The 23,747-nt window shown below is 64.3% G+C and overlaps 2 protein-coding genes across 3 annotated transcripts in view; one reads left to right on the top strand and one right to left on the bottom strand.

Moving 5' to 3' along the window:
• Positions 1-811: 811 nt before the first annotated feature.
• On the bottom strand, positions 812-19,547 carry SHC1 (SHC adaptor protein 1). 2 transcript variants are annotated; one of them, XM_073322904.1, is made up of 13 exons: positions 18,663-19,547; positions 10,688-10,849; positions 6,560-6,630; positions 5,724-5,787; positions 4,683-4,802; positions 4,222-4,275; positions 3,807-3,858; positions 3,365-3,491; positions 2,949-3,120; positions 2,498-2,558; positions 1,862-2,026; positions 1,438-1,700; positions 812-948 (listed from the first exon to the last, which is right to left on the bottom strand). In XM_073322904.1, the coding sequence occupies exons 1-13, from the start codon at positions 18,672-18,674 to the stop codon at positions 820-822; spliced, it is 1,452 nt and encodes a 483-aa protein (XP_073179005.1). In that variant the 5' UTR covers positions 18,675-19,547; the 3' UTR covers positions 812-819. The 2 variants fall into 2 exon arrangements, with proteins under 2 accessions (XP_073179005.1, XP_073179004.1); XM_073322903.1 differs by lacking the exon at positions 18,663-19,547 and having other exon boundaries at positions 10,688-12,423.
• Positions 18,940-23,747, top strand: part of CKS1B (CDC28 protein kinase regulatory subunit 1B) — a 6,565-nt gene continuing 1,757 nt past the window's right edge. Inside the window, exon 1 of the mRNA XM_073323472.1 lies at positions 18,940-19,086. Within this exon, the coding sequence (XP_073179573.1) occupies positions 18,940-19,086 (147 nt within the window). The remainder of the gene's footprint in view (positions 19,087-23,747) is intronic.

Genomic DNA, 23,747 nt, shown 5'->3' with positions numbered 1-23,747 from the left:
CGTAAAGTGATCGGGTACATTCGGTGTGCGGCCGGCCCAGCCTTGTGCTTCGCGGAGCAGAGCGCCAGGTTCACCCAGGGAGGGCAGGGGGCCCTCCACTCCTGGCCTCTGGGGAAGATCTCCCTTGTTCTTGCCCTGTGCAGCAGGAGCCCTGGTACTGCTCTGTGGAGCGGGGTAGGGGTGGTTCTCCCAAAGGGGTCACACAGGTGGTGCCACCCATGGGTATTGGCCCCTAGGGATTGCAGGGGAATGGCAGATGAAAATCCAGCCCTTCCCTGCTGGGGGTGAGCTGCCTCTCAGGAGAGGGCGGGGACCAGGAGCGCTTGGAAACCTCCAGACAGGCAGGCCTCTGAGCCTATAGGATTGAACCGTGACCTTCCTCCCAGAGGCTCAGCAGGCACTTAGAGGTCAGGGCAGGCTCCCTCCCACCCACCCTGCCTGAGGGGGGGATGAACACGGGACGAGGGGGAGCACACGTGGTTGTGATCGGCCTTCGGAGCAGTGCCCGCAGCCGCCCACAGGGCTGGAGTTTGGTGCTAGCAGAGGCGTGGCTGGTGCAGCTCCCTGGATGCAGAAACAGGCCCCCTCCCTCTGCCCCAATACCCAGCCCTGGCTCCCCCGGCTGCCTCCAGCTCTGCTCTGTCTCCGGGGGGCTGGTGTGAGCCCAGGGAGTCTGAGCTCCTGGCGGTGAGACGGGGAGCCCCAGGGCCTCCTGGGGAAGCAGTGGCTGAAACAGTCCAAGAGCCCTGCTGGCAGACAGGGGATGAGAAGGCCAGGGTGGGCAGGGCCCGGGGGGCTCTGCCGAGGCCCCCATGTGCCTCACAGTCTCCTCTCCACAGGCTGCTGCAGGCACAGCTCGCTGCCCGCTGAGATGATGGGCAGGTGATTGTCCATGTGGTAGCTGATCAGGTGACTGACGCTCTCAAAGCGATGATCCTTCGTCCGCACCTGCAGGGGCCAGAAACCGGGCTCAGAGGATGGCCAATAAGTGGGTGGAGCCAGGAGGCATGTGCGCCCTCTTGTGACCAAATGATACATGGCAGCACAAACCCTGCAGAGACGAGCCAGTGTCCCGTCCGGTCCACACATGCCCCCTTGCAGGACCCAGCTGAGGCACCTCCAGGAGGGTGGGGTGGCCGTACCCACCTCCGGGGCGGGGGTGGCTAAGGGCCCACGGGGCTGAGCTGGAGCCAGGGCCGGAGCGGGGCAGGGCTCCTGTCAATTGTTCTCACATACAGAACCCAGGAGCCCATGGGGGGCAGGAATATGGGGTGCTGGCCCTGTGCCCAGCTGGCACCCCAGGAGACCCGCAGGGTAACACTGGGCAGTGGCTTGGCTTTGCTCTGGGCTCCCAGCTCTGATTAGCTCTTCCCCTGAGCACCAAGCCTGTAGGACTGGGGAAGGGAGCCACGCACCATGGCCCCAAGGCCGACTCACCACTCCCTCGGGGTCGACCAGCAGCAGGTGCTTGGGCTGCCCACCCTGCAGCCCGGTCAGCACGTACTGGCCCGGTGTGGTGGTGCTCTCCCGCACTAGGAAGTCCCCGTTCACCTTCAGCAGCTTCTCTGCCTCCTTGCGGCTCATCTTCCCGTGGTACCAGGGCTCCCGCCGCAGCTGTTCCTCCATGGAGGCCAGGAGCTGGGCCGGCGGCAGCCCCACCGGCACCGCAGGCGGGACGCGCAGGGCGTCCTCAAAGGGCTCTGCGGGGGGAGAGAAGCAGGGGCTGGATGGACACGGAGCCCACACCCATGCCGTGCCCTGAGGCTCTAGCCGGTTGGACAGAGGCAAGCTAGGCCCCTCAGCCCAGCAGCCATGCAGAGCTCGTGCAGAGGGCCAGCAGGACGGGCCAACCCTCACTCACTCATGTCGAAGAGGTCTCGCTGGGCACTGCCGTTGGCCGTGCCCGGGATGCTGGTGGCAGAGGCCTGGCGCGACCTGTCCAGGTTCTGCACGTTGACATAGGATGGGTCGTCAAACAGATCGGTGCGAATGGCTGGGCCGGTGCCGGGGGCGTATTTATCCCTTCCTGCAGGGAGGGGAGCTGCAGTTAGCAGGGCTTGCCAGCCCGAGAGCCAGACCTTCCCCCACAACCTCAGCTACAGGGTCCAACACCCCCCCTGCTGGGCCTTGGGTTACCCCAGGGACAGCGGCAGAGACCCCAGCTAGGGGGCAGGAGGAGACCAGCCCCGCACTCTGCTGGGAGCCCTTGATTTGCTCCATGTGATCCTGGCAAACCCAAAGATGATGCAGAACTGGACCCAGGGACACGAAAGCCCTGGGGTATTCAAGCTCCCTGCCCTGGCACACACAGGGCACTGGGCCTGGCACCATGGGTGATGCTCAGAGATTAGCCTGTCCCACTGCGGAGGGCAGCGTGGAGGCAATGCCGGAGCCAGCCCCGTCGCATGGGGCAGGAAGGCGCTGAGCCGTGCCAGGCCATGAGGCCCCCAGCAGGTGGGTGAGGGAACCTGTGGCACGGCTGCCCGTGGTCCGGTACCTTGGGCGGGAGGGTGCTGCTTCCGGGGCTCGTGCTCTGCGCTGGACATCTGGCCCACAGGCTGCAGGAGGAAGAGACAAGGCTCAGACTGTTCCCTTCTCTTCCCCATGCCCACAGTGCCCAGCTCCAGTGGCCTCCAGTCTGACCATGTGCCACCCATCCTGCACCGACTGGCAACAGGCAGCCCCTTCGGGGGCAGACTGGCCTGCAGATGCCCCCTGTGCATGGACGTACCTTGCTAGGTTTCACCCTGGGGTCTGAGCAGGAAAGAGGGACTCATCGGCCAGGTGGCCCTAGGCCCCCCACTCAGCCCTGAGTTGCTTCCCCTCTTTCTGGCCACACCATGGGGATGGTAGCTCCCCCCACCCCAAGCTGGCCCCAAGGGACCCACCCGGCACGGCCCTGGGAAGGGGTGCAGTGGGACGAGCCGGTGGAAGCAAGCGATGCTTACCAGCGTTGCCCCCAGGGGATTGGGCGTCTGGGTCGCACTGGCAGCCTCACGCAGCCGCATGTCCACCACGCCCCCAAGGGGGGGCTCTTTGCCGGGGAAGTCATTGTAGTACTGGTGGTCCGATGGCTCTTCCTCCTCCTCGTCCCAGGCTGAGCCGTCGAACCCGGCCATCCTAGGGGTTGGGCAGCACGGGGTGAGCAGCAACATGCCCCAGCTCTGCCACGCGCCCTCCGCTCCCCCGGCCAGCTCAGCGCCTGGCGCCCCACCAAGGGCACTGGGGTTCCTTGTCTCAGGCCCAGCAGCCCCTGGACTGGACCCAGGCAGCCAGAGCGTCCTACCCAGAGCCCCGCCATCCGGCCAGGGAGCTCCAGGGGATCCTCACACCCTGCAGCACCCCACTGAGGGTCCCCCCGTACCTGTCATGGGGCGTTACGAGCTTTGGGGGGTTTTTCAAGTACTGCTTGAAGCGCAGCTCGAAGGCCTGCCCAATGGTGCTGATGACATCCTGCGCCAGGCCCTCGGGGCACTCCAGGATATGGCAGGCTGGAGAGGAAACAAGAGCAGGGCTCAGAGGGAGGGACCCTGCACCCACACCCACCCACCCACCCCGAGCACTGCCAGGCTCCCATTACACCTACCCCTGGCCCACCCTGGCAGCAGGGCCCCAGCAAAGCAACAACTGCTGCTGCAGGCCTAGAGCCAGCCAGGGCGTCTCTGCGAGCGCAGCCTGGGGGGGCCACCAGCCCAGCTCTCGTGGCCCCAGCTGGCTGGGGGGCAGCACTGGGCCGAGGCAGGCGTCCCGCAGCGGTGGGGTTAATGGCTGTGCCAGCCAGCCAAGAGGTGGCAGGAGTCACTCACCTCTCTGATTGACGGGGTCTTTGGCAACGTAGGCGACGTACTCGGCAGTTTCCTGTGGGTGAGACACGGCGGGTGAGGTGGGAGTGGCACCCAGAGCTGGGGGCACCACCCCACCCATCGCCCACAGCCTAGTGTTCAGCACAGCGATGGCAGTCCCAGGCGTGAGGCCAGGGTGAAGGGCTGGGGGACGTACCAGGGCACCAGCCCGGCCCTGCTGGAGCGGCTCACCCCTGCTGGGGCAGTAACGGGGGTGCTGGCCAAATGCAGGGGCTTGGGTCAGAACGGCACCGCGAGCGGGCCAGCAGTGGGGGAGAGCTCCCCCGCCCCTCCGAAGGAGCCCTGGACGGAGGTGGGATGGAGCCCAGCCATCAGCAGAACCTGGACACAGAGCAAAGGTCCCCAGCGGCTCACTCACCGGGTCCCCCCCGGAGGCGAAGGAGATGGACTGCATGTGATGGTTGGCGATGATCTGTGGGGAAGGGAGAGCTGTTGGTTAGACACAGCCCCCGGCTGCTCTGCCCAGCCAGGGACACCTGTGTGGGGGAGACACCCCCAGGGACGTGGGGTCTCCGCCTGGCCTTCGGGCCCCCCCACCGCCCCTGGAGCTGGCAGCCATGGACCTGCCCTGCATGGTGCCCTGTATTGGGGCATCATGGGCCTGGGTCGAACCAGTGACCCTCCGTGGGGGCCCAGCACACGGGGTCTGAGAGGCAGGCCTGGCCTGTGTCCCCGGGCAGACAGGGGGAGTGGAGCTGCAGAGATGGGGGCTGGGTAGGCAGGGGTGGGAGCCCCACTCCTGTTGCTCCCCAGCCATAGCAGACAGGAAGTGGAATCTGTGGCCCCACCGAGCCCCCCTCCTCGCCCGGTGAGTCTCACCTGTTTGCAGTCGGACGCCATGAGGTTGAGGCTGCTGGTGGAGATGGTGAGGGTGATGGGCATGCCGGCAAACTTGAGGTTGCTCTTGCCCAGGATGGAGTTCAGCGAGCGGCCGCAGGGCTACGGAAGCAAAGGACCGTCCGCTAGGGGGATGGGGCCGAGGGGAGAACACCCCTCACTGCCCAGTCGGGCCCCCGAGCGCCCGGGGCTCAGCCACACCAATCCTCCAACACTTCACATCTACCGCCCCAGCCACCCCAGGCCTGGCACGGAGCGACCCGGGAGCCCCTCCACAGCAGAGCACGCCGTGGCCCTGGGCCAGGTGGGAGCAGAGCTCCGCTCCAGCGCAGCCCAGCCCCTGTGCAGGCCCCACTGCCCCTCACCTTCCAGGAAAGGCAGCAGCCCCCCTCCGGCTCAGCCCTCAATCTCCCGCCGCCCGCCCCACACTCATTAACCAGCAGCAGCAGGGCCCCCCCACCCTGACTGAGGGGGGAGGGCTGCGCTGGAGCCTCTCGCTCCTCCATTAGCGCCAGACAGGGCCGCTCTGGATCGATCAGCCCCCACAGCGGGGGGCCTAGCCCAGGCCAGCCACACCTGCCAACCCACGGCAAGGGGCAGCCAGGAGAGGGCTGGAGGCTCCTGCTCCAGTAGAAGAGGGAGGGAGCAGGAGTGTGCACGGCTCCCTCCAGAGACCCATGGGGAGGGGGTGTGCATGTGCCTCCCGACTGCAAATACAAGGGCTTCCCAGCTCCCAGTGCTCCCCCCAACCCACCGAAAGCCTCCTGCCAGACACCAGTACTGCCTGGCTCCTAGAACCCGGGGTCAAATTCCCAGCTCTGACCCAGCTGAGCCGGGGCTGGGGTGAGAACACGAGCGTGTGGGAAGCGAAGGAGTCAGAGTCCTGCCCCTTTGCCCTGTGGTCCTGCCATGTCCGCTCCTCGCCCCCACCCCTGGCCCCCGGGAGTCAGCGGCAGGGCTGTCCAGACTCTGGGCCCCCCTCCAACCGCCAGAGCATGCGGCCTTTACCCGGCCTGGCCTTACCTTCCTCCTCCGGACGGCTCCTTTGGCACTGGGCACCGCCTCGCACACCAGGCTGATCGCCTCCCTGCGGGACCACAGGGCAAAGTCAGGGCAGCCCCAGGGAGCAGCCAGGCCCCAGCCACTTCCCCGATGAGCCCCCCACAGTATCCCTTCCCCCAGGGACCGGTGACACACAGACCCCTGAGTGCTGGGAGGGGAGGCACAGGTCTTAGCCCACTTGGGGAGAGCAAAGCTACAAGGAGACGGGCCCCTAGTCCAGGGCCTGGAAGCGGCTCTGCAAGGGGGATCGACCCTGCCCCCCAAAGAGGCTGCAGTCGTTCATACACACGAGCCTTGCGCAAAGGGGCCAAGGGTTGTGGGCTGAGTGCAGAAAGGGGGGAAGGGCTGGGAAGGGCCTGCCATCCTGAGAGTCCCCAAACCATCCTCTCCAGCCGGGGGAGGGACACGGGCGGGGCCCCCTTGGCCTGGCAGAGGCTGGAGCGAGTGTCTGGTTTCGCTAAGCCCATCGACAGAGGCACCGGTCTCCCTGGCACCGCCTATGCAGCTGCGGTTCAGACCCCACCACACTCCTTGGCAGCTGCCACCCAGCAGCACTGGTGGGGGGCACCATGGGACTTGCTCTGGGCCCAGAGTGGCCTGGCTGCCTGACGGGCTCCCGTCCTGCTTCACCAAGTTCAGCTCACCCGCAGGGCACTGGGTCAGAACCCCCCCTCCAGGCCCATGGGCATCAGTGAAGGGGGTACATGCGGGTGCACCTCCTGGCGTGAGGCCTCTCTGCCCACAGCCAGCTATTGTGCCTGCGGGGCTCACAGGAGGCAGGGCAGCCTGGGGCTCACCTGGTGACCTGCGTCCTGGTGTTGAAATCCAGCGCCCGCATGGACTGGAGAACTTCCACGCAGCCCATGTACTGCGTGTGCGAGAGAGAGAGAGAGAGAGAGCATCAGACAGCAGGATGGGGTCAGCCCAATAACCTCCACGCCCGCTGGGATGGCACAGCCCGGCCTCTCCCGCCAGCCCCAGGGCTGCAATGCTGGCAGGCTGCTCCCCTGCACCGGCTCAGCACTCAGGGTGCAGGGCCATTCCACAAGGCCTCCCCCAGCCCCACAGCTCCAGACACCCCAGCTCCCACGCACCACAGGGTGAGCTGCAGGGGTGGAACAGGGGAGGGGCTGTGTTTGGGCACTGGCTGGCCTCACCGAAGGTCGTGCTCGGCTCCCCACGACCCCCCGTGGGCTCGCATGGGGAGGTGGGGAGCAGAAATATTACAGCGTGAAAGAACCCTCCCTGTGCTTCTCTAGGGGAGGGTCTGGGTTGGTGCCTGGCTCTGGGGCACCATCCCTGAGATGCCAACGCCCTCCAGGTGCCCCTTGGGGGATTTCCTCACACAGACCCCAGCACTGGCCCCAGGGCAGCTCAGCCACTGCACACGCCCAGCCCCCAGTCAGCTCAGCCAGTGCACACGCCCAGCCCCCAGCCCCAGCCAGCTCAGCCACTGCACACGCCCAGCCCCCGGCCCCAGCCAGCTCAGCCACTGCACACGCCCAGCCCCCGGCCAGCTCAGCCACTGCACACGCCCAGCCCCCGGCCCCAGGGCAGCTCAGCCACTGCACACCCAGCCCCTGGCCAGCTCAGCCACTGCACACGCCCAGCCCCCGGCCAGCTCAGCCACTGCACACCCAGCCCCTGGCCAGCTCAGCCACTGCACACGCCCAGCCCCTGGCCAGCTCAGCCACTGCACACGCCCAGCCCCCGGCCCCAGGGCAGCTCAGCCATTGCACACGCCCAGCCCCCGGCCCCAGGGCAGCTCAGCCATTGCACACGCCCAGCACCCGGCCAGCTCATCCACTGCACACACCCAGCCCCCGGCCCCAGCCAGCTCGGCCACTGCACACGCCCAGCCCCCGGCCCCAGCCAGCTCAGCCACTGCACACGCCCAGGCCCCAGCATCACAGGGAGTTAGTAGGAGGAACCCACCATCCCCTGCAGGGGTCAGTAACCCACCCTCTCTGCTCCCATGACCCAGCCCCCCTGGACCCTCAGGAGGAGCCCTGTGTGAGGATGTGACGCAGCAGGGAGGGGGGAGTGTTGACCTGGGAATGTGCCCTGGGGATGGGAGACCTGAGAGCCTGTCACCTGAGCCAGGAGGGGGAGGGGGAGGTAACACCTCTGCCCAGGAATGTGGACGGAGGCTGCAGCAGGGAACCTGCTGGGTGGGTTTAGTTTCAGTTTGGGGCTGGGTGGAGGAACGCGGGGAACCCCAGGGCTGGGGTCTAAGCTCCCTGCTCCCCCAGAAGGACTTGACTGAGGGGTCCTGGTTGTACCCACAAGCTCTGTTTTGGACTGTGTTCCTGTTGTCCAATAAACCTTCTATTTTACTGGCTGGCTGAGAGTCTCAGTGAATCCCAGGAAGAGGGGTGCAGGGCCCGGACTCCCCCACACTCCGTGACACCCTGCACACCCGTTAGATGATGAAAAGGGCACAATTCAAAAGCCCCATTCCCAGGATGGTTTCGGGAGCCCGCTAGTGCCCCCTTGGCTTGGCAGAGCCCTGAGCCCTGCCTCTCTTGGCTGATGCCAGCTGGGTAGACACTGGCCCTGGGGTCGTTTGCTCCCTGCCCCCAGCTGGGCTAGGCACTCATGCCAGACACGGTAACTCTAACTTCTGCCTACCAAGAACAGAGCTTCTCTATTTAGTGCCCCCCAGGTGTGGCCTTGATGCTGCGGGGGGAGTCTCCGAAGAGCTAAATTCAGCCTTCCCTATCTCTTCCTATGCTGCGGGGATGGGGGCGTAGGGCTCTGAAGGGAGGCCCCCAGCAAGGGACTCTGAGCAGGGCCCCCTGCAAGCCCCTGCAGGCTAGAAACGGGGCTGTTTAATCCTGGCTCAGGTCACAAGTGAAATGAGTTGTCTGGTCTCCGCCTGGTGCTCCATGTGCACGTCCTGCCCCAAATGCGTTGCACCCACTCAAGACACACCCAGGCTGTGAGCTGTCAGCAGAGCTGGGGGGAGAGCAGTGAGCTGCCCGGCAGGAGGGGGCTGCCCGGCAGAGCTGGGTGTAGGAAGCTGAGTCCCCTTCCCTGGTCCTGCGCCCTGCCCCAGCCTCACCCCGTCAAGCCCCAGCCCCCGAGGTGGCTCTCAGCAGCAGGGACCAGAGCTGGCAGCCAAGCTGAAAAGCATGAGGCAAAGAGGAAAGGGCCAGCCCAGCTGGTACGCAGGGGGAAGTGCCTGGCGCTGCCCCACCACGCATGGGGCTCTGCAGGCTGAGCTAACATTGCAGGCAGGCTCCAGCTACACCACCTGGGGGGAGACAGCCAGGAGCGCCCCAGCACCAAGGCTGAGGGCGTCTCTTGGAGCGGAGAGCTGGGATACTGTGCTCTAAGCAATGCACTGGAGTGGCCAGCGAGTCTGGCTCGGTGCCGCCCTCTGCCGCATGGCACCAGAGCCATGGTGCCAGTGTGGGAGGCTGGCCAGCACATCCTGGGGTCTGTCTCCAGGGCCCCATGCAGGCTTTAAGCGGTGCCCACGGACTGGTTCCAGATGTCGCGTATTGACACCTCATCAGTTACTGGGAGTGGACACATCCACCCTGACTGAACCAGCCCGGTCAGCACTGGTTCCCCACTTGTGAGGTAGCTCCCTTCTCTTCGTGTGCCAATATAGTTATGCCTGGATCTGTAATGTTCCCTCCATGCATCTGAAGAAGTGGGGTTTTGACCCACGGAAGCTGATGCCCAAATCAATCTGTGAGTGGCTTTAAGGTGCCACCGGACTCCTGGTTGTGTAGGTATGGCTGGGCATGCCCAGTTACACCCGTGCCCAGGCACATGGGGCCAAGGGCGGTCCAGCGGATGGCGCAGCCCAGAGGCTTTGATCCCAGCATGGCCAGGCAGCAAAACACGCTGGAAGCTGCAGTCTCCACAGGCAGCTCCGAAGAAGCCCGTCAGACTGAGGGCAGGGGTCCCTGCGTGGAGCGACGGGGGTGCCGGGCAGCGCGGGAGGGACCCCCGCTGGGAGCGGGCTCTGGCAAGCTGTGCTGGGTCACAGGGAGGAGGAAGGCTCCTGGCCCAGCACCCGAGGGCCAAGCAAGAGGCCAGCGCCAATGCAAGTGAGGGAGTGTGGCAACACTTCCCCATGGAGCGGCTGCCTCGGGCTTCCTGTGCCTCCTACAGCGCCCGCCTGAGTGGGCATCTGCCTGGCGGACTTGGGAGGCACCCTGACCCCAGCTGCCCCCACCCTGCCTGCCAAACCGCTCCACTCGCAGGGGTGCAGCAGCCGCCGGCCCAGGGCCTTGGAGCCCTTAGTGTGCCCCCGGAGTTGGGGGGGGGCAGCCAGCCTGGCTGAGGTGCACGAAAGGAGAAGAAATCTCACTGGGCACACAAAGGAAGCAGCTATGTCCAGAGCAGCTCCCCTCCCGCCCGCAGAGGAGGGGCCCCTGGCAGGCCGGGGTTTGGAGACCTCAGGTGAAGCGCTGTGGCAATGGACACGCAGGTCCCTTCCTCCCAGAGCAGCGGCACTGCAGAGCCACTCAGGGCCGGGGACTCGCGGGCCGCCCCCTCCATGCAGGCAATGAAAGCGCCCTGGGCAGAGGGTTCAGAGACACTGCCCTGCCTGGCCCTCCCGTTGTCTCCCCCGAGCCCCATCCTGCCCCCAACAGGGAGCCGACAGGCATGGACCCCACCCAGATCCAATCCTGGCCTTCCGGGAACCGCATTTCCCCTGGAGGGCAGTGCCCAAAGGGGAAAGTGCCACCTGGGCCAGATTGGCAGGGCGAGCTCCCCACACACTGCCCTGCCCAGGGGCCTCTCTGCTGGGGCAGCCAGGGGTGTGGAGCAACGTCCCCTGCTGGGGGGCTGGGACAGCTGCTTAGGCAGTTGGGTCCCTACAGCCCAGTGCAGGTGTGGTCACCGCCCCTCCCTGTCCGCCCCCTGCTCCCTCCTCGCCACGCCGGGGCGCCCGCTGCACTCACCCTGACGAGGTAGGAGACGCCGGGGCCCATGACCTTGTCGTCGGGGTGCAGCCAGCCGCGGGTGGGCTTATTGACGAAGCTGCCGTGGCGGGTCCATTCGTCGCCCCCCAGCTGGCCGCCTTCCACCCGCGTCTTCTTCCCGCAGCTCAGCTTGTTCATATCCTGAGGACAGACAGCGACAGGCCCCGCTGAATCGGGGCTGGGGGCGTCCACCGCAGCCAGCGCCGCACCCGGCTCCCCGAGGCTCCCCGCCTCCTTCATGCTGACAGCCGAGAAGCCCCGCAGGCCGAGCAGGTTGGCGGGGTAGGAGAGCTTCAGGTTGGCCATTTTGGGGAAGAAGGAGCACAGGGTGGTGGGGCTGTCCTCGGACTCCGACGAAAGCTCCCCGATGGGCAGCATGGGGCTGAGGGAGGAGGACGACAGGGAACTGGGCACGAGGGACTCCACTGGGGACCCCAGGGACCCTGCGCCAGCCACTGCCTCCTCCAGGGAGGAGACCGACTCGTTCCGGAGGTGGCTGTATTTACTCTTCTGCAGCAGATCCATACTGGAGGGGCTCAGGCAGGCCAATCCGGCTCTGGAGCAGGGTGGCTGGCCTGGCCCTTACGGCCTGCCCCTGAAGAGACCAAGAGCCTAGGGCAGCCAGCACCCTGTGGAGCAGGGACTCCAGAAACATGCAGCTAGACCAGCTCCCACGCCAGCCCCCCGCCAGCGCAGCGTGACCACTGGGAGAGCCGGCCCCGAGCCCCCGGCCAAAGGGACGCCGGGTGAGCGTCACTGGGAGCAGGCAGGAGGGAGCAGCAGCGTCTGGTCACAGTCAAAGCTCATCTCCCCGCAACACACAGCCCCCTGCACCAGCGCTCCCCAGGCAGCGGCAGACGGATCCCACCTCGTTACAGCCAGTCAATAACAAGCAGCGTGGCAAGGGCAGGACAGGGAGGGACACGCTGGTGCAGCCGGCTGGAGAGCAACCCCTGCCCCCTGCACGATTCCAGCTCAGCTGCAGAGAGGAAGCAGGCGAGGCCGCTGGCTGCACCCGACGGGGCCCAGTGGGCGAGGCAGTCGGAGCCACAAGCTGAGCCCAGGGCTGCTGCTCCTCCACCTGTCAGGATATCCTCAAGCCGTGCTGCCCAGAGACCACTGTCCAGTCCAGTGCCCCCAGCCCTGCCAGCCTGCCAGCACTCCCTGGCCTGCTGCGCCAACCCCTGCCTCCAGCCCAGCTCCTGCTGTCTCCAGCTAGCAGGAAATCAAAGGCATGAATATTTAAAGTCCGGAGACAAGGCAGCCACAGAGCGTGTTCCAGCCCAGCCCGGCTGCACTCTGGGCACCAGCCTGGAGCCGACGAGGCCCCCTCCGTGGGCGTGGGTGCTTTGGCCCACGTGCTGGGGCCAGGGATGCTCCCCTCTCAAAGGCAGTGGGCAGCCACGCAGGCTTGGCGGGGGTCCCGTGGGCAAGGCGAGATGCGGCTGCCGCACGTGTCCAGCCAGGGCCTGGGGCCCCAGAGCGACTGAGAGGAGCAGGGAGCTGGGCAGAGACCGAGCAGGGCTGGGTGCTCCAGCTCCAGCCGGGCAGGGCGCAGGAAGCTGGTGCGTTCAGCCGGCCGCAGCCAGAGGTGCAGGCGGAGATTCCCCAGCTGCCGGGAGCTGGGGAGGAGCTGCTGCTTCCTGCATGGAGCTGGCTCTAAGTGACTGCGGCTCCCGGGAGAGGAGAGGGGGCTGCTGCCAATCGGAAGGGCAGTGCTGACTCACAGCCTCTGCCCACAGCAGGGGGGAGGGGGGGGGCCCTGACTCGCTGGCTCCCTCCCGAAGGGGTGTGGTCGCAGGGAGTATCTAGAGCAGAAAATCAAGGTCACAGGCGTGGGGCGGAGCCAGGGGGGAGCACAGACCGGGGGTGCCCTCTCTCTGCAGGGACACGTGGGCCTGTGTGCCGGGCAGGGGCACCACGGCTCTCCATGCTCACCCCCTTCTCCCATCCGGCCCAACACCCGCTGGGTGCCAGCTCTCCAGCCCCGGCAGGACAGGTGAAGCAGGGCCCCGTGGCACCCGACTCCAAACTCCCCTTTCCATGCTGTGCCAGACGCTCCGCCCCTCCCCGCTGTGGGTGGAGAGAGCCTTCTCCTCTGCAGCGCCTGTCACCCGCAGCAGCCGTCCCTGCCCTTCCCAAACCTGCCAGTCACTCTGAGCACCAAGCTTGCTCCAGCACTGCGGGTGCTGGGGGGCAGCAGCCGGGGCACGTGAGACCCACGTTCTCACGCCCTTTGCATGTCACTTTCAGCTAGGCCCAAGCCGCGGGGAGCAGCACCCCCCCGCCCACACATGCTGCTGCAGCCAGCTCTGGACACGGCAGCACTGGGCTGAGGCCCGAGGCCTCTGGGGCAGGCTCGGGTCAGAGTTTGTACTAACTGAAGAGCGAGAAGGATACAATCAGCAACAGCCCCCAGGGCTACTTGCAAATTGCCAGCTCCCCACTGGGCCACAGAACCGCGTCTGCAGAATACAGCTCTCTAGTCCAGCGGGCCCGGGCGAGGGAAGTTTGGGCTGGTGGGCAGTCCTCACTAGTGTTCAGAGTTAACACCCACCTCAGGCCACACCGCTCAGAGCTATTGTTTCAGGCTCTCTGCAGACTCAGGACAACAGCTCTGCCTCGGTTCCACGCAAATCCCTTTGGCTGCTCTACAGCCAGAAGGGCTGGAAACACAAGGGGTGGACTCCTAGCAAACGAAAGGCCCTGGCTCCACCACTGGACCCAACTCCATGAGATTTCACTGGCGGGTCCCCTTACGACTGCTCTGGCTCTGAATGGAGGCTGAGGCCGGAGCTGAGCCCCGCAGGGCAGGACGGATATTCCTGGGTGTGGCCAGCCCCAAAGGCTAAGCATGAGTAAACGACATTCCCCCAGCCAGACACATCGCAGGGGAGCACCGGCTCCAGACCTCGGAGCAGCACCGGCCACTTGCCATGGCCACGTCCCCCATACAGGTGTCAGCGCTTCCCAGCCGCGGTGCGAGCCCTGGCAGGCAGCCACGAGCAGCAAGGGAAATGGAAATCTGGCCAAGGCTGGAAATAGCCTCCCGCGTCGCCAAAGTGCTGCTGCTAACCACAGCAGGGAGGCTCAGCCGGCCTCCGGGAGCCACCAGCACCACAGACAAGAGTCCTTGGGCGCAGCGGTGAGACCCCCCGTGCACCCCCACCCCTGGGAGATCCCTGTGCACTCTGCGCCCCACCCCCACCCCCGGGAGACCCCCGTGCACCCCCCCCCCCCCGGGAGATCCCCATGCACTCTGCACCCCCACCCCACCCCCGGGAGATCCCCGTGCACCCCCACCCCCGGGAGACCCCCGTGCACTCTGCGCCCCACCCCCACCCCCGGGAGATCCCCGTGCACTCTGCGCCCCACCCCCACGAGATCCCCGTGCACTCTGCACCCCCACCCCACCCCCGGGAGATCCCCGTGCACTCTGCGCCCCACCCCCACCCCCGGGAGATCCCCGTGCACTCTGAGCCCCCACGAGATCCCCGTGCACTCTGCGCCCCACCCCCGGGAGACCCCCGTGCACACACCCCTCCCAGCACCATTCACCAGCACTCACCACAGCCTCTCGCACCAGGGAATGACCATTCCAGGGGTCCCTGCACAGTCCGTGCGAGAGCAGAGCTCACTCTGCCTGGGGCCCAGCAGTGCTGCACAGCCACTTGAAAGGCATGCAGGAAGCAGCGACCCACCTACCCGGGATTTCCCTGAGCCGAGCCCTGCGTGTTCCACCCCACAGCCGAGCCCGGCTGCATGCTCTTGGCAGGCAATGGAGGGGCTTGCGCCCCCCGGAGGCCAGGCAGCTGTGCACTGCCCTCTGCTGGAAGGGGCAAACAGCCAGCCAATGGAAATGGGGTCGAAGGTCACCGAGCACCAAAGCACGGTGCCCTACCTGCCTATCACAAGGGGGCAGGGGGGGCTGGAGCCGTACTCTGCCGGTGGCATCAGGTGCCCGGTGCAGACTAGCCCCAGCAGCAGCAGGAAGGGGGCAGAGCAGCCCCCGCCTGAACCTCCCTGCTCTGCGCCTTTTCCACTCCTCCTGGAGCCAAGGGTCTGTTCATTGCCCGCCCCACGTCTCTGGAGCAGCTTCCGAGGACAGCACAGGGGCCAGGATAAAAGCTGGCTGGAGTCACACACAGGAAGCAGCTGCCCATGGGAGCAGGGAGTGAGGGGCAAAGGGAGCAGCTCAGGGCTTTGCCTTAACTCCTTCACTCCCAGACCGGGCAGAGCCCTGGAGCACAGGGGTGGGGGAACAGGCATGGGCAGCGAGGGCTTGGCGCGGGGCTCTACGCAACTGATCCAAACCCTGAGCTCCACGAACTCACTCCTGATCTGCAGGTTCCCCCAGTCCTGACCCGCAGCCCCTGCTAGCCCAGCCCTGGGCTCCCCCTAGCTCGGCTGGTGCCCCTCAATCCCAACCCACAGCCCATTATCCCAGCCCTGGGCTCCCCCCCCTCAGCTCTGCTGGTGCCCCTTGTGACACAGTGGGGACTGAGTGGGGCGGATTGTCCTAGGAATGTGGCAGGGGAGTTTACTGGGACTTTCTGCATCGGTGATGAGATAGCAGGGGGTGACTTCACTGGCTGGGACGATACCTGAGCCTGTAACCTGAGCCGGGAGGGTGGCTGGGGCCAGGTAACACCTTCTGCCTGCGAAGCTGGACAAAGGCTGGAGGAGGAGCTGGGGGGAGGCTGGGTGAGCCGGCTGGAGGGAGTTTCCGTTGTTGGAGTGGGCTGGGGAAGAGGAGAGAGCCCCAGAGCTGGGGTCTAAGCTCTCTAACCCCCAGAAGGGCCTGACTAAGGGGTCCTGTTTATGTCTGCAAACTCTGGTCTGGACTGTGTTCCCGTTGTCTCTAATAAACCTTCTGTTCTACTGGCTAGCTGAGAGTCACAGTGAATTGCAGGAAGTGGGGGTGCAGGGCCCTGACTTCCCCAATCTCAGTGACAACTGGTGGCAGAGGTGGGATCTACTGCACCCATGAACAACGAAGAGGGATTGACAGGGACAAGGCGTGCTGAAGAGTCGGAGAGGAGCGGTTTCGGGGGCCGGAGGAGCTACGCTTAACTTTTGGGAGTGTGTGACCAGCAAGAAGGACTGTTGCAATAAAGGGGTCCCCTTGGGCACTGCGGTGAGCAGTCTCGGGGAGGAGGAGTCTGCAGCTCGACCCTGGGAGAGAGGTGGTGACCGGGAGAAGGGCTGGCACAGTAGGGGTTCCTCCTGGACACCACCGCTCCAGCACACAGGCCTGCGAGTGGCCAGCAGGAAGATGTTTGGGCTGACTCCCGAGATGTACAGGAGAAGGTTCTGGAGTCAGCGTAAAGCCCCTGAGGGCACATATCTACAAGCTCTGGTCTGGACTGTGTTCCTGTCGTCTCTAATAAACCTTTTGTTCTACTGGCTGGCTGAGAGTCACGGTGAATCGCAGGAAGTGGGGGTGCAGGGCCCTGACTTCCCCAATCTCTGTGACACCCCTCAATCCTGAACCACAGCCCCTGTTATCCCAGCCCTGGGCTCCCCCAGCTCTGCCGGTGCCCCTCAGTCCCGACCCACAGCCCCCTCCTATCCCAGCCAGACTCCCCCAGCTCTGCTTTTGCCCCTCAATCCCGACATGCAGCCCCTGCTAGCCCAGCCCTGGGCTCCCCTGCACAACTCTGCTGGTGCCCCTCACTGCTGCCCCACGGTCCCCCTGCTAAATAGTCCTTGGTTCCCAGACACGGAGCACGGGTTACATGGACCTGAGCCAAACTGCAGAGATTTAGCAAGAAGAACAAAGTGGGACTTGAATGGGACTGGACAACTCACTTCACATGTGACGTGGGCCAGGCGGAGCCACTCCTGGCGAGCATGGATGCTCCTTGGTCTCCAGAGTCCCGTTTACGTGAGCAAGCACCTCAGCAGAGACAAGCAGTCAAGCTGGGGCTTCACCAAGATCTGCCCCAACACAAGGAAGTGTGCGCGGCTCCCCCCAGCACAGCCCCCAACGGACAGCGGGGTAAACAACTCCCAGTCATACGCTGGGAAACCAGGTTAAAACACACCCCTGGTTGCGTCTGGACCAGCGGCCCCAGGAGCAAGGCCCTCATGCCAGGAGTGACAGGGCCGGCTGCAGGCAGGTGTGGGAAGTAGCCCGGGCTAGCCCATGCCAGAAAGGGAGAGTCTGCAGCCAGTGTGCGGCGGAGCCATTAGCAAGGTTTAACTGCAGCACACAGCCGCGGGTGGGGGAGCTGGAGAGGGCAGGGAGCCCACGGCTAAGAGGAAGTTAACTCAGCGCCCCACGGGGGAGCCCTGGATGCTGCAGGAGGTGGAGGCAGAGCTGCTCTCCTCCCAGCCCTGGGATGATGCAAGGGACAAGGCCTGGGGGACGGGGAGCAAGGGCCCGGGGGACGGGGAGCAAGGGCCCTTGGAGAGCCAGACCCTGATCCCTGCCCAGATCCCTTGAGACCGGGAAAGCAGGTGGGCAGGAGCCCGGGCTAGAGAGACACATGGGCTGACCCAGCCTGTCAACAACTGCGGCCAGGTGAGGCCTAACTCTTCTTCAGCCGCCCGTGCACAGAGAGAGCCCTCCCCGCCAGGCACATAACTCTGAGATAGCGGCGTCAGGCGGTAGCATGGGGCCAGGAGAGAAGCCGGCCCCCAGGCTCTGTGGGCTCACTGGAGACCAAGGCCTGTGCTTTCCAGCCACCCTGCCGCGCTCCTGGCAAAGGGCCAGACAGCAGGGCCCATGCAGCGCGGCCTCAGCCAGGCATTGTGAGGCAGGGACCCAGAAGAGAGAAGACTGCAGCCCAGCGGCTGGGCACAGTACGTGCTCTCTGGCTGTCGGACTCCAACAGAATCCAGCCCCTTCCAAAGCAGCTGCTCCATCCCAGGCTGAGCGTGCTGGATCCCATTTCTGAGAGCTGGTGGGGAAAACAAGCCCTGCAGAGAGCCCTCCCCCCACAGCCAGCGAGCAGTCTGAGAGACCACCGGAGACTCCTCCAGCCCTGCTGGATGCTCTGAGGAGCAGAGGTCAAGGGCCGGGGGCCCTCGGGTCCGTGCTGGATGCCTCCCAACTCCTTCTCTGGGGCGGCCGCACACAGTGGCTCTGCCTGGGCCTCTGCCACAGGGTCCAGCACCCGACGCCTCCTAGGAAATACAAGCCCGGGAGCTGAAACAGAGCTTTGGAGCAGGCGAGCAGCTTGGGAGAAACCCACGCGGAGCCGTGCGCACACAATGATGCACAGAGCCGGACAGAGAGAGTCTGTGCGAGTTCAGGAGACGCCGCACCAATTCATGCTTCCTTGGCTGACATGCCCACCTGCTCCCCTCCTGCAGCCAGGAGACATGGCTACTTGTGGGCAAGCTGTTTGTTCTCGCCCAGAGCTGGACACAAGGTCTCTTGGACAGGCAGAGCCCCCGGCAGACTGCGATCCCGATGTGCAGCCACACGACAGGCTGCGGACGTGCTCCCTGCGGGCAGGGCGTGCGGCTCAGGAAACACACCAGAGAAGGGAGACGTGCAGGAAGGCAGGCAGATGTTCGGCCAGCGGCAGGTCCTTCCCCAAGTGACACAGCAGAGGCACCGGTGACACCGCTACCCGATCCCATGGGGTGAAGCATCTGTGTCCCATCTCCCAGATCTCACGCGCACGCCAGCTCTCTCTCCCTCTCTCACACCCAGGCTCCCTGCAACTCTCTGCAACAGCAGGAGCCGTTGTGTCCAGAATGGCTCTTCATCACCAAGGGGGACAGAAAATTGTGGGACCCCCAAGAGTCACATTCATGGCCCCCTTTGGGGTCATGACCCCATGGTTGGGCACAGCTGCTCAGTGAGAAACACACCAGAGCCAGTAAGAAGACGCAGGAGAGGCCAGCGGGGACCAGCAGGTCCGAGTGAGAGAAAGAAAGTCTGGTCCATCACCAAAGCCGCCTACCCACCACCACAGTCCCCGAGAACCGCTGGCCTTACCACGTACTCCATCTGCGCCGCACACAGGGAGCAGAGCTGCAAAGCCCCTCTTCGCGGAGTCCAACCTGCGGTTCAGTGACAAACAGGGAGTTAGCCGGCCTGGCCCAGCCCCCAAGGAGGCTGCCGTGCACTCAGCACTGACCGGACGAAGTGAATCACTCGCCATGTCTCTTGGAGCCAGCCCCACCATTGGGGCAGCCTCTTTCCCCACTGACTTGCTGCTTGGCTCCGTCCAAGCCAGGCCCGCCCCAGGAGGTCACTACGAGCCAGGGAAGAGATGGTGTCTGGCTGCTGGAGATCACACAGGGGAACCCCTGGCACTGGCTCCTCGTTTGGATCCCTGCTTGCTTGGGAGGCTGCCTGGCACCCGCTTCCCGGAGGAGGCATAGCAGACAAGTGTGGGAAGTTTGGGGTCTCAGCCAAGGTGAGCCTGGCTCCATCTGCCAGGAGATGCCGGGGCCTGGAGCAGCTGGGGTGCGGTGGGGACATGAAGGGATGCCTGGGGACGCTGCTTGCCACACATACATCCAGCCAGCCCATGGAATCTCCCTTAGAGGAGCAGCAAACCCAATGAGCCACTGAGACGACGTTGGAAGCCCATATTCTAGTGGAACAGACCAAAGCAACCGGGCCCGGGGGTTTCCCACCTCCAGACAGAACCTTCTGTGATGCTGCTGCCATGGGCCAGACTGAAGCACCCCACAGAGAGAGGCTGGGCTCTTGCCCCCACAGCAGGGAGAGCCAGGAGCCTTCACCAGCACCTCCAGCCGGGAAGAGCAAAGAAGTGGGGGCCTGTGGCTGGGTCCAGCAAACACCCAGGGCTGCACCTAGTCTCGGCCCCCTCATAGCCCACGCACCATGGGGTCTCCCCAAGTGCCAAGGTGAGTGAAGCCGCCCAGGCTGCTGCTGGAACTCCCCAGGACACTGCAGCTTTTCTGGGTTCGTGCGCCCCTTGGCGGGGCCCACAGCAGCATACAGAGCCCGCGGGTGGGGACTGTGCGCTCACCTCCGAGGAACCACCCCTGTGGGCCAGCCACTCCTCCGCCTGGGGGAGCAGCACTCGCAGCCAGCCAGCGCCTGACTCCTGCCCACAGCTGCACCCAGTGAGCTTGGCAGGCAGAGACCAGCACAGGGCATGGAAGGGGAGGAGGTTCCAGGCCCAGGGAGAACATGGCCAGGGCAGTGGGCACGGCTCCTTCTATGGCCCAGAAATGTCCCACTCAGCTCCAAGAAGAAAAGGAGGACTTGTGGCATCTAAGAGACTAACAAATTTATTTGAGCATAAGCTTTTGTGAGCTACAGCTCACTGCATCGGATCCTGGCTCGACCGCCCATCCTCCCTTTGACAGGAAACTGCCCTCCCAAGCCACAGCAGGGAAACAAACCCAATCTACTTTGTGGTCGCACCTGGGCCCGGAGACATGCAGCTGCCTGGGCAGCCCGGCCCTGGGGTGGGCGCCTGGGCCCCACTGAGCACAGCCACAACTATCTATCTGGGTCCTTCCCAGGGGCCCGTCTGCAGCAGAGATGGCCCCTTGCTCCCTTGAGACGGGCCAAGTGAGGGACACCCCTCCAGCTCCTCTGCGCAGACCCTGGGGACATCACAGAGCCCAGGACAGGCCAGCCAGGGAGGAGACGTCACTTGCCCTTTGACCCCGGTCCGAGGGTAACAGCTCATTTAGCATGAGCCAGTGTGAGAAGTTCATAGCTAGCTGAGCCTTCGGCGGGGCTGGGGGCGCTCAGCTCCGCTCCAGGGCACCCCAGGACCCAGTTAAAGGACACACAGGGAAAACACCCCAGAGGGAGGGGAGAAGGCAACACAGCCACTGCCAGGGTGGGACATGGGAGCCTGGGAGAGGCCCCATCTGGGGAGCCCAGGAGCCTCGAGACACCCCAGAGGTGCTGGAACGAGGCGATGCCCTGGTAGCCCCCAGGGGCTCTCTGACCAGCCCAGCCAAAGGCCCCTTCACACAGGAATACCCCCCCACACGCACCCCTCCTTCCCCAGGGGTGCAGGAGCTAAGGCAGCTGAGGGTAAACCCCAATCAGTCTGCGCTGCCCCCCCTCCCCCACAAACACCACGTCTGGCCCCCCAGAGCTGCGCTGAGCCATTCCCAGACGCGGGACAGGCGCCCAGCAGCACTTTGGCCAGAGGCTGGAGTGGTCTCTCCCCTTGGCCTCCTAGACGGGAAGCTCTATTGGGGGGCATGGGCTGCGTCTACTGAGCACCCACCATGGTACGGGCACTGGGGCAACCCCCAGCATGCAGCCCTGGGCACACACAATGCCAAACCATTTCGGACACCTGGAAAGTCGAGCGCCTCCTACAAGGCAGGAGAAATCCGCTTTCAAAGCCTGCGTCCTCGGGGTTATTTCAGTCCCTTTCTTCTGCTCATAATGGCAGAGACAGCGAAAGGGCTTTTCCCATCCAGGGCTGGATCCAGGCTCTGGCTGGCCCAAGTGAACCAAAGCCCCACTCTTCGCAGGACAGGGCTACCCCTTCCCACTCACATCTTCCCTGTGAGCCAGAGGATTAGCACCCCCGGAAATGGAGCAAGATATGCCCTGGAGGTCCGAGGCCCACATCTGTTCTACCAAGCTATGAGCCACAGCTGGGCCCACCTGGTTCCGCCAGAGCATTCAGCCTGCTGGGGCCATGAAGATACACAACACAGGAGGCTTCTCTGCAGCCTAAATCTCATTTCCGATCAGCTGTTTCCTGACTCAGCATTTCTGCGCACATCATTTTGGCAGCCCACAGGGTGGGAGCTGGGTCTGAACAAAGCAGCACCTGGCACGCAGGTTGGCTGGGCAGCTGCCATGCAGTGCGGCGAGGGCAGGGGAGTCACACCAGCAGCAGGCTCAACTAGTGGCTGTTTCCCAGGAGCTTCACTCAGGGAGGGCCCTGGGACTAGAGAGGCCCAGATTATTTCCCTGGCCCACAGGGGAAGAGTTCAGACATAAATAAACGTGAGTACAGGCCAGCACTGGCTGCCACTCGCAGTCATTAGGGTCTGGGCAGCCAGCAATAAATCACGTGGCAGAGCCGCCAGGCACAACACGGGCAAGGCAGCAAAACCTCAGCAGCTTTGCCAGCAGACCCGGTGCCCTTAAAGTGATGCTCACCCCCTGTCACTCCAGGGCACGCTCCAAGCTACCCACGCAGCAGCAACCAGGGGGATCCCAAGCCGGGACAGAGCACAGCACAGATCCATGCCCGGGCTCAGGTTGGAGGCTGTTGTGTACTGGAGGGGGAGCAGAGATGGGAGGGGAAGCATGAGGGACCGTTGGGCTTTTGGAGTATTCCTGCTCACTGCAGCTTCTGATGCCAAGACCTCGGGGAGGTTCTTAAAATACATCCAGAGGGGAGGCTCTGTGAGGCTGGGACACAAAGGCAGCAATTTAGGTGTTAATCCAAGTCCCTAGCAACAGAACCAGTGACTAATCCTACTCACCCGCTCTCCCCACCGCACACTGTAATTTACCAACATCAGCTACAAAACCCAAAGTTTAAACAACGCTCACATTCTGACAGCAAACCACAAGAGGCAGGAAATTCACAGGCTGGGTGAGAACCCAGGCTGCATTTATGCAACACGGCTGGGCTCGGTGATGAAAGAACGCTGCACTTGCAGCCTGAACTTGGCATTTCTGCACTGGCCTCAATAGCACCAGCCCAGTTGCCTCTCAAGGTGAAGAGTCCAGCCTGTGAAATATACACCCAACAAGCGACAGCCCAGTACATGTCCCTGCACAGAGTCTATGCCTTTTGTTTACAACAGCGTCTAACACAGCAGGAGGGGTCGATCCTTCTTTTGGTGCATAAGGTCCTAGTGCTTGTAGGGCCCTGGGCAACAGATGAGCCAGACTGTGCCAAAGGCGATGAAGCCTGATCAACAGCAGGCCAGACGTGACTCCAAAACCCTCCACAGGAGACAAACATTCCAAGGTCTCGCTGACGGGTGAGCATTCCGCACAGCTGCCACGCCCACAGGGTCAGCAGCTGCAAGCTCCCCATGGTCAGACACTTAAATCCCCCCTGCCCTGCCCCCTGCCACGTCATGGCGTTAGAACACACAGCCCCTGCTTGGGCAACCCCTTGGAGCCCCTTTGGGATCACAGGCTCTCAAGCACGCGTCCTCTGCTCACACTACCATTGGCCAACTCTGTACAAGGAGCGGGCTCAAGCTAGCACAGTGCAGAGACCAGAGTGATCCGCCTGGCACAGCTACCGGCAGTGCGCGACTTTACAAAGCACCAGTGCCCAGTTCCCAGGGCCACGCACCAGCCCGAGCCAATGCTGAGACCTTCCCAAACAGCTCCCAAACTCAGTCAAAGCTCTGCAGCTGAGCGTGTGATGGGTCTGCTCGCCCCAGAGCCAGGCGTTGAGCCGAGGGATTACCCTTCGCCCCCCGAGAGCAAACCAGAGCTACTCAGTCTGCCAGCACAAGCAGGGAGAGGCAGACTCCTTGCAGGCTGGGATGAGGAGAGGCTGCCGGGAAGCAACAGGAAATGAAGAAACACCAGGAATGTTTCCAGCCGGGGGAGGAAGGTGAAATCACAGCTAGACAAAGGTTACCAGGGATGTAAACACCAAGCGGGGCCCCGAGCACCCGCTTCCTGTGGAAAGGGGGCGTCTGGTGGGGGGAGCCAAAGAAAGCCACACGAGGCACAGACACAGCTAGTCACAGCTTTCCGTCCCTTGGCTCCACTGCACCCAGGCTGGGACTTGAGAGCAATGCTGCCCTGCGCAACCCACATGGGAAAAGGAGCGACTTGCTCCCACACCCCGTCCCAAGTGGAACCCGGTTACCACTGACAAGAGCATTGACATCAGGCTCCTCACTCACCGGAGAGCAGCCAGTGCTGGCCTGTTCTCACACCTCCTGTTCACGGAGCAGAGCGGGGCTGCCCTGGCAGTCACCCTGCAGGGATGGAGGCTGAAAGCGAGGTGGCTACGGGTGTCACGCTGGGACCCAACCAGCCCAGGTCTGAGGCACTGGGAGCCTGGCCCCATCTCACCCTGCCAGTGGCCCTCGCTTACTCACCATCTGCTCCGTGACACACAGGGGAAAGTACAAGCAC

The sequence above is a fragment of the Lepidochelys kempii genome, chromosome 24 (genome assembly GCF_965140265.1).
Source record: "Lepidochelys kempii isolate rLepKem1 chromosome 24, rLepKem1.hap2, whole genome shotgun sequence".
In the NCBI taxonomy this organism is placed as follows: domain Eukaryota; kingdom Metazoa; phylum Chordata; order Testudines; family Cheloniidae; genus Lepidochelys; species Lepidochelys kempii.
Note: the sequence above shows the minus strand (reverse complement) of the source record. Positions and strands in the feature narration are given on the sequence as shown.

Excerpts from the sequence above, each read along its gene's own strand:
- SHC1 (XM_073322903.1), bottom strand. The coding sequence starts at position 11,233 with ATGGATCTGCTGCAGAAGAGTAAATACAGCCACCTCCGGAACGAGTCG. Across the intron at positions 3,492-3,806 it reads AGACCCCGTCAATCAGAGAG|CCTGCCATATCCTGGAGTGC; the intron begins GTGAGTGACTCC and ends TTTCCTCTCCAG. Across the intron at positions 3,121-3,364 it reads CTCGTAACGCCCCATGACAG|GATGGCCGGGTTCGACGGCT; the intron begins GTACGGGGGGAC and ends CCCAACCCCTAG.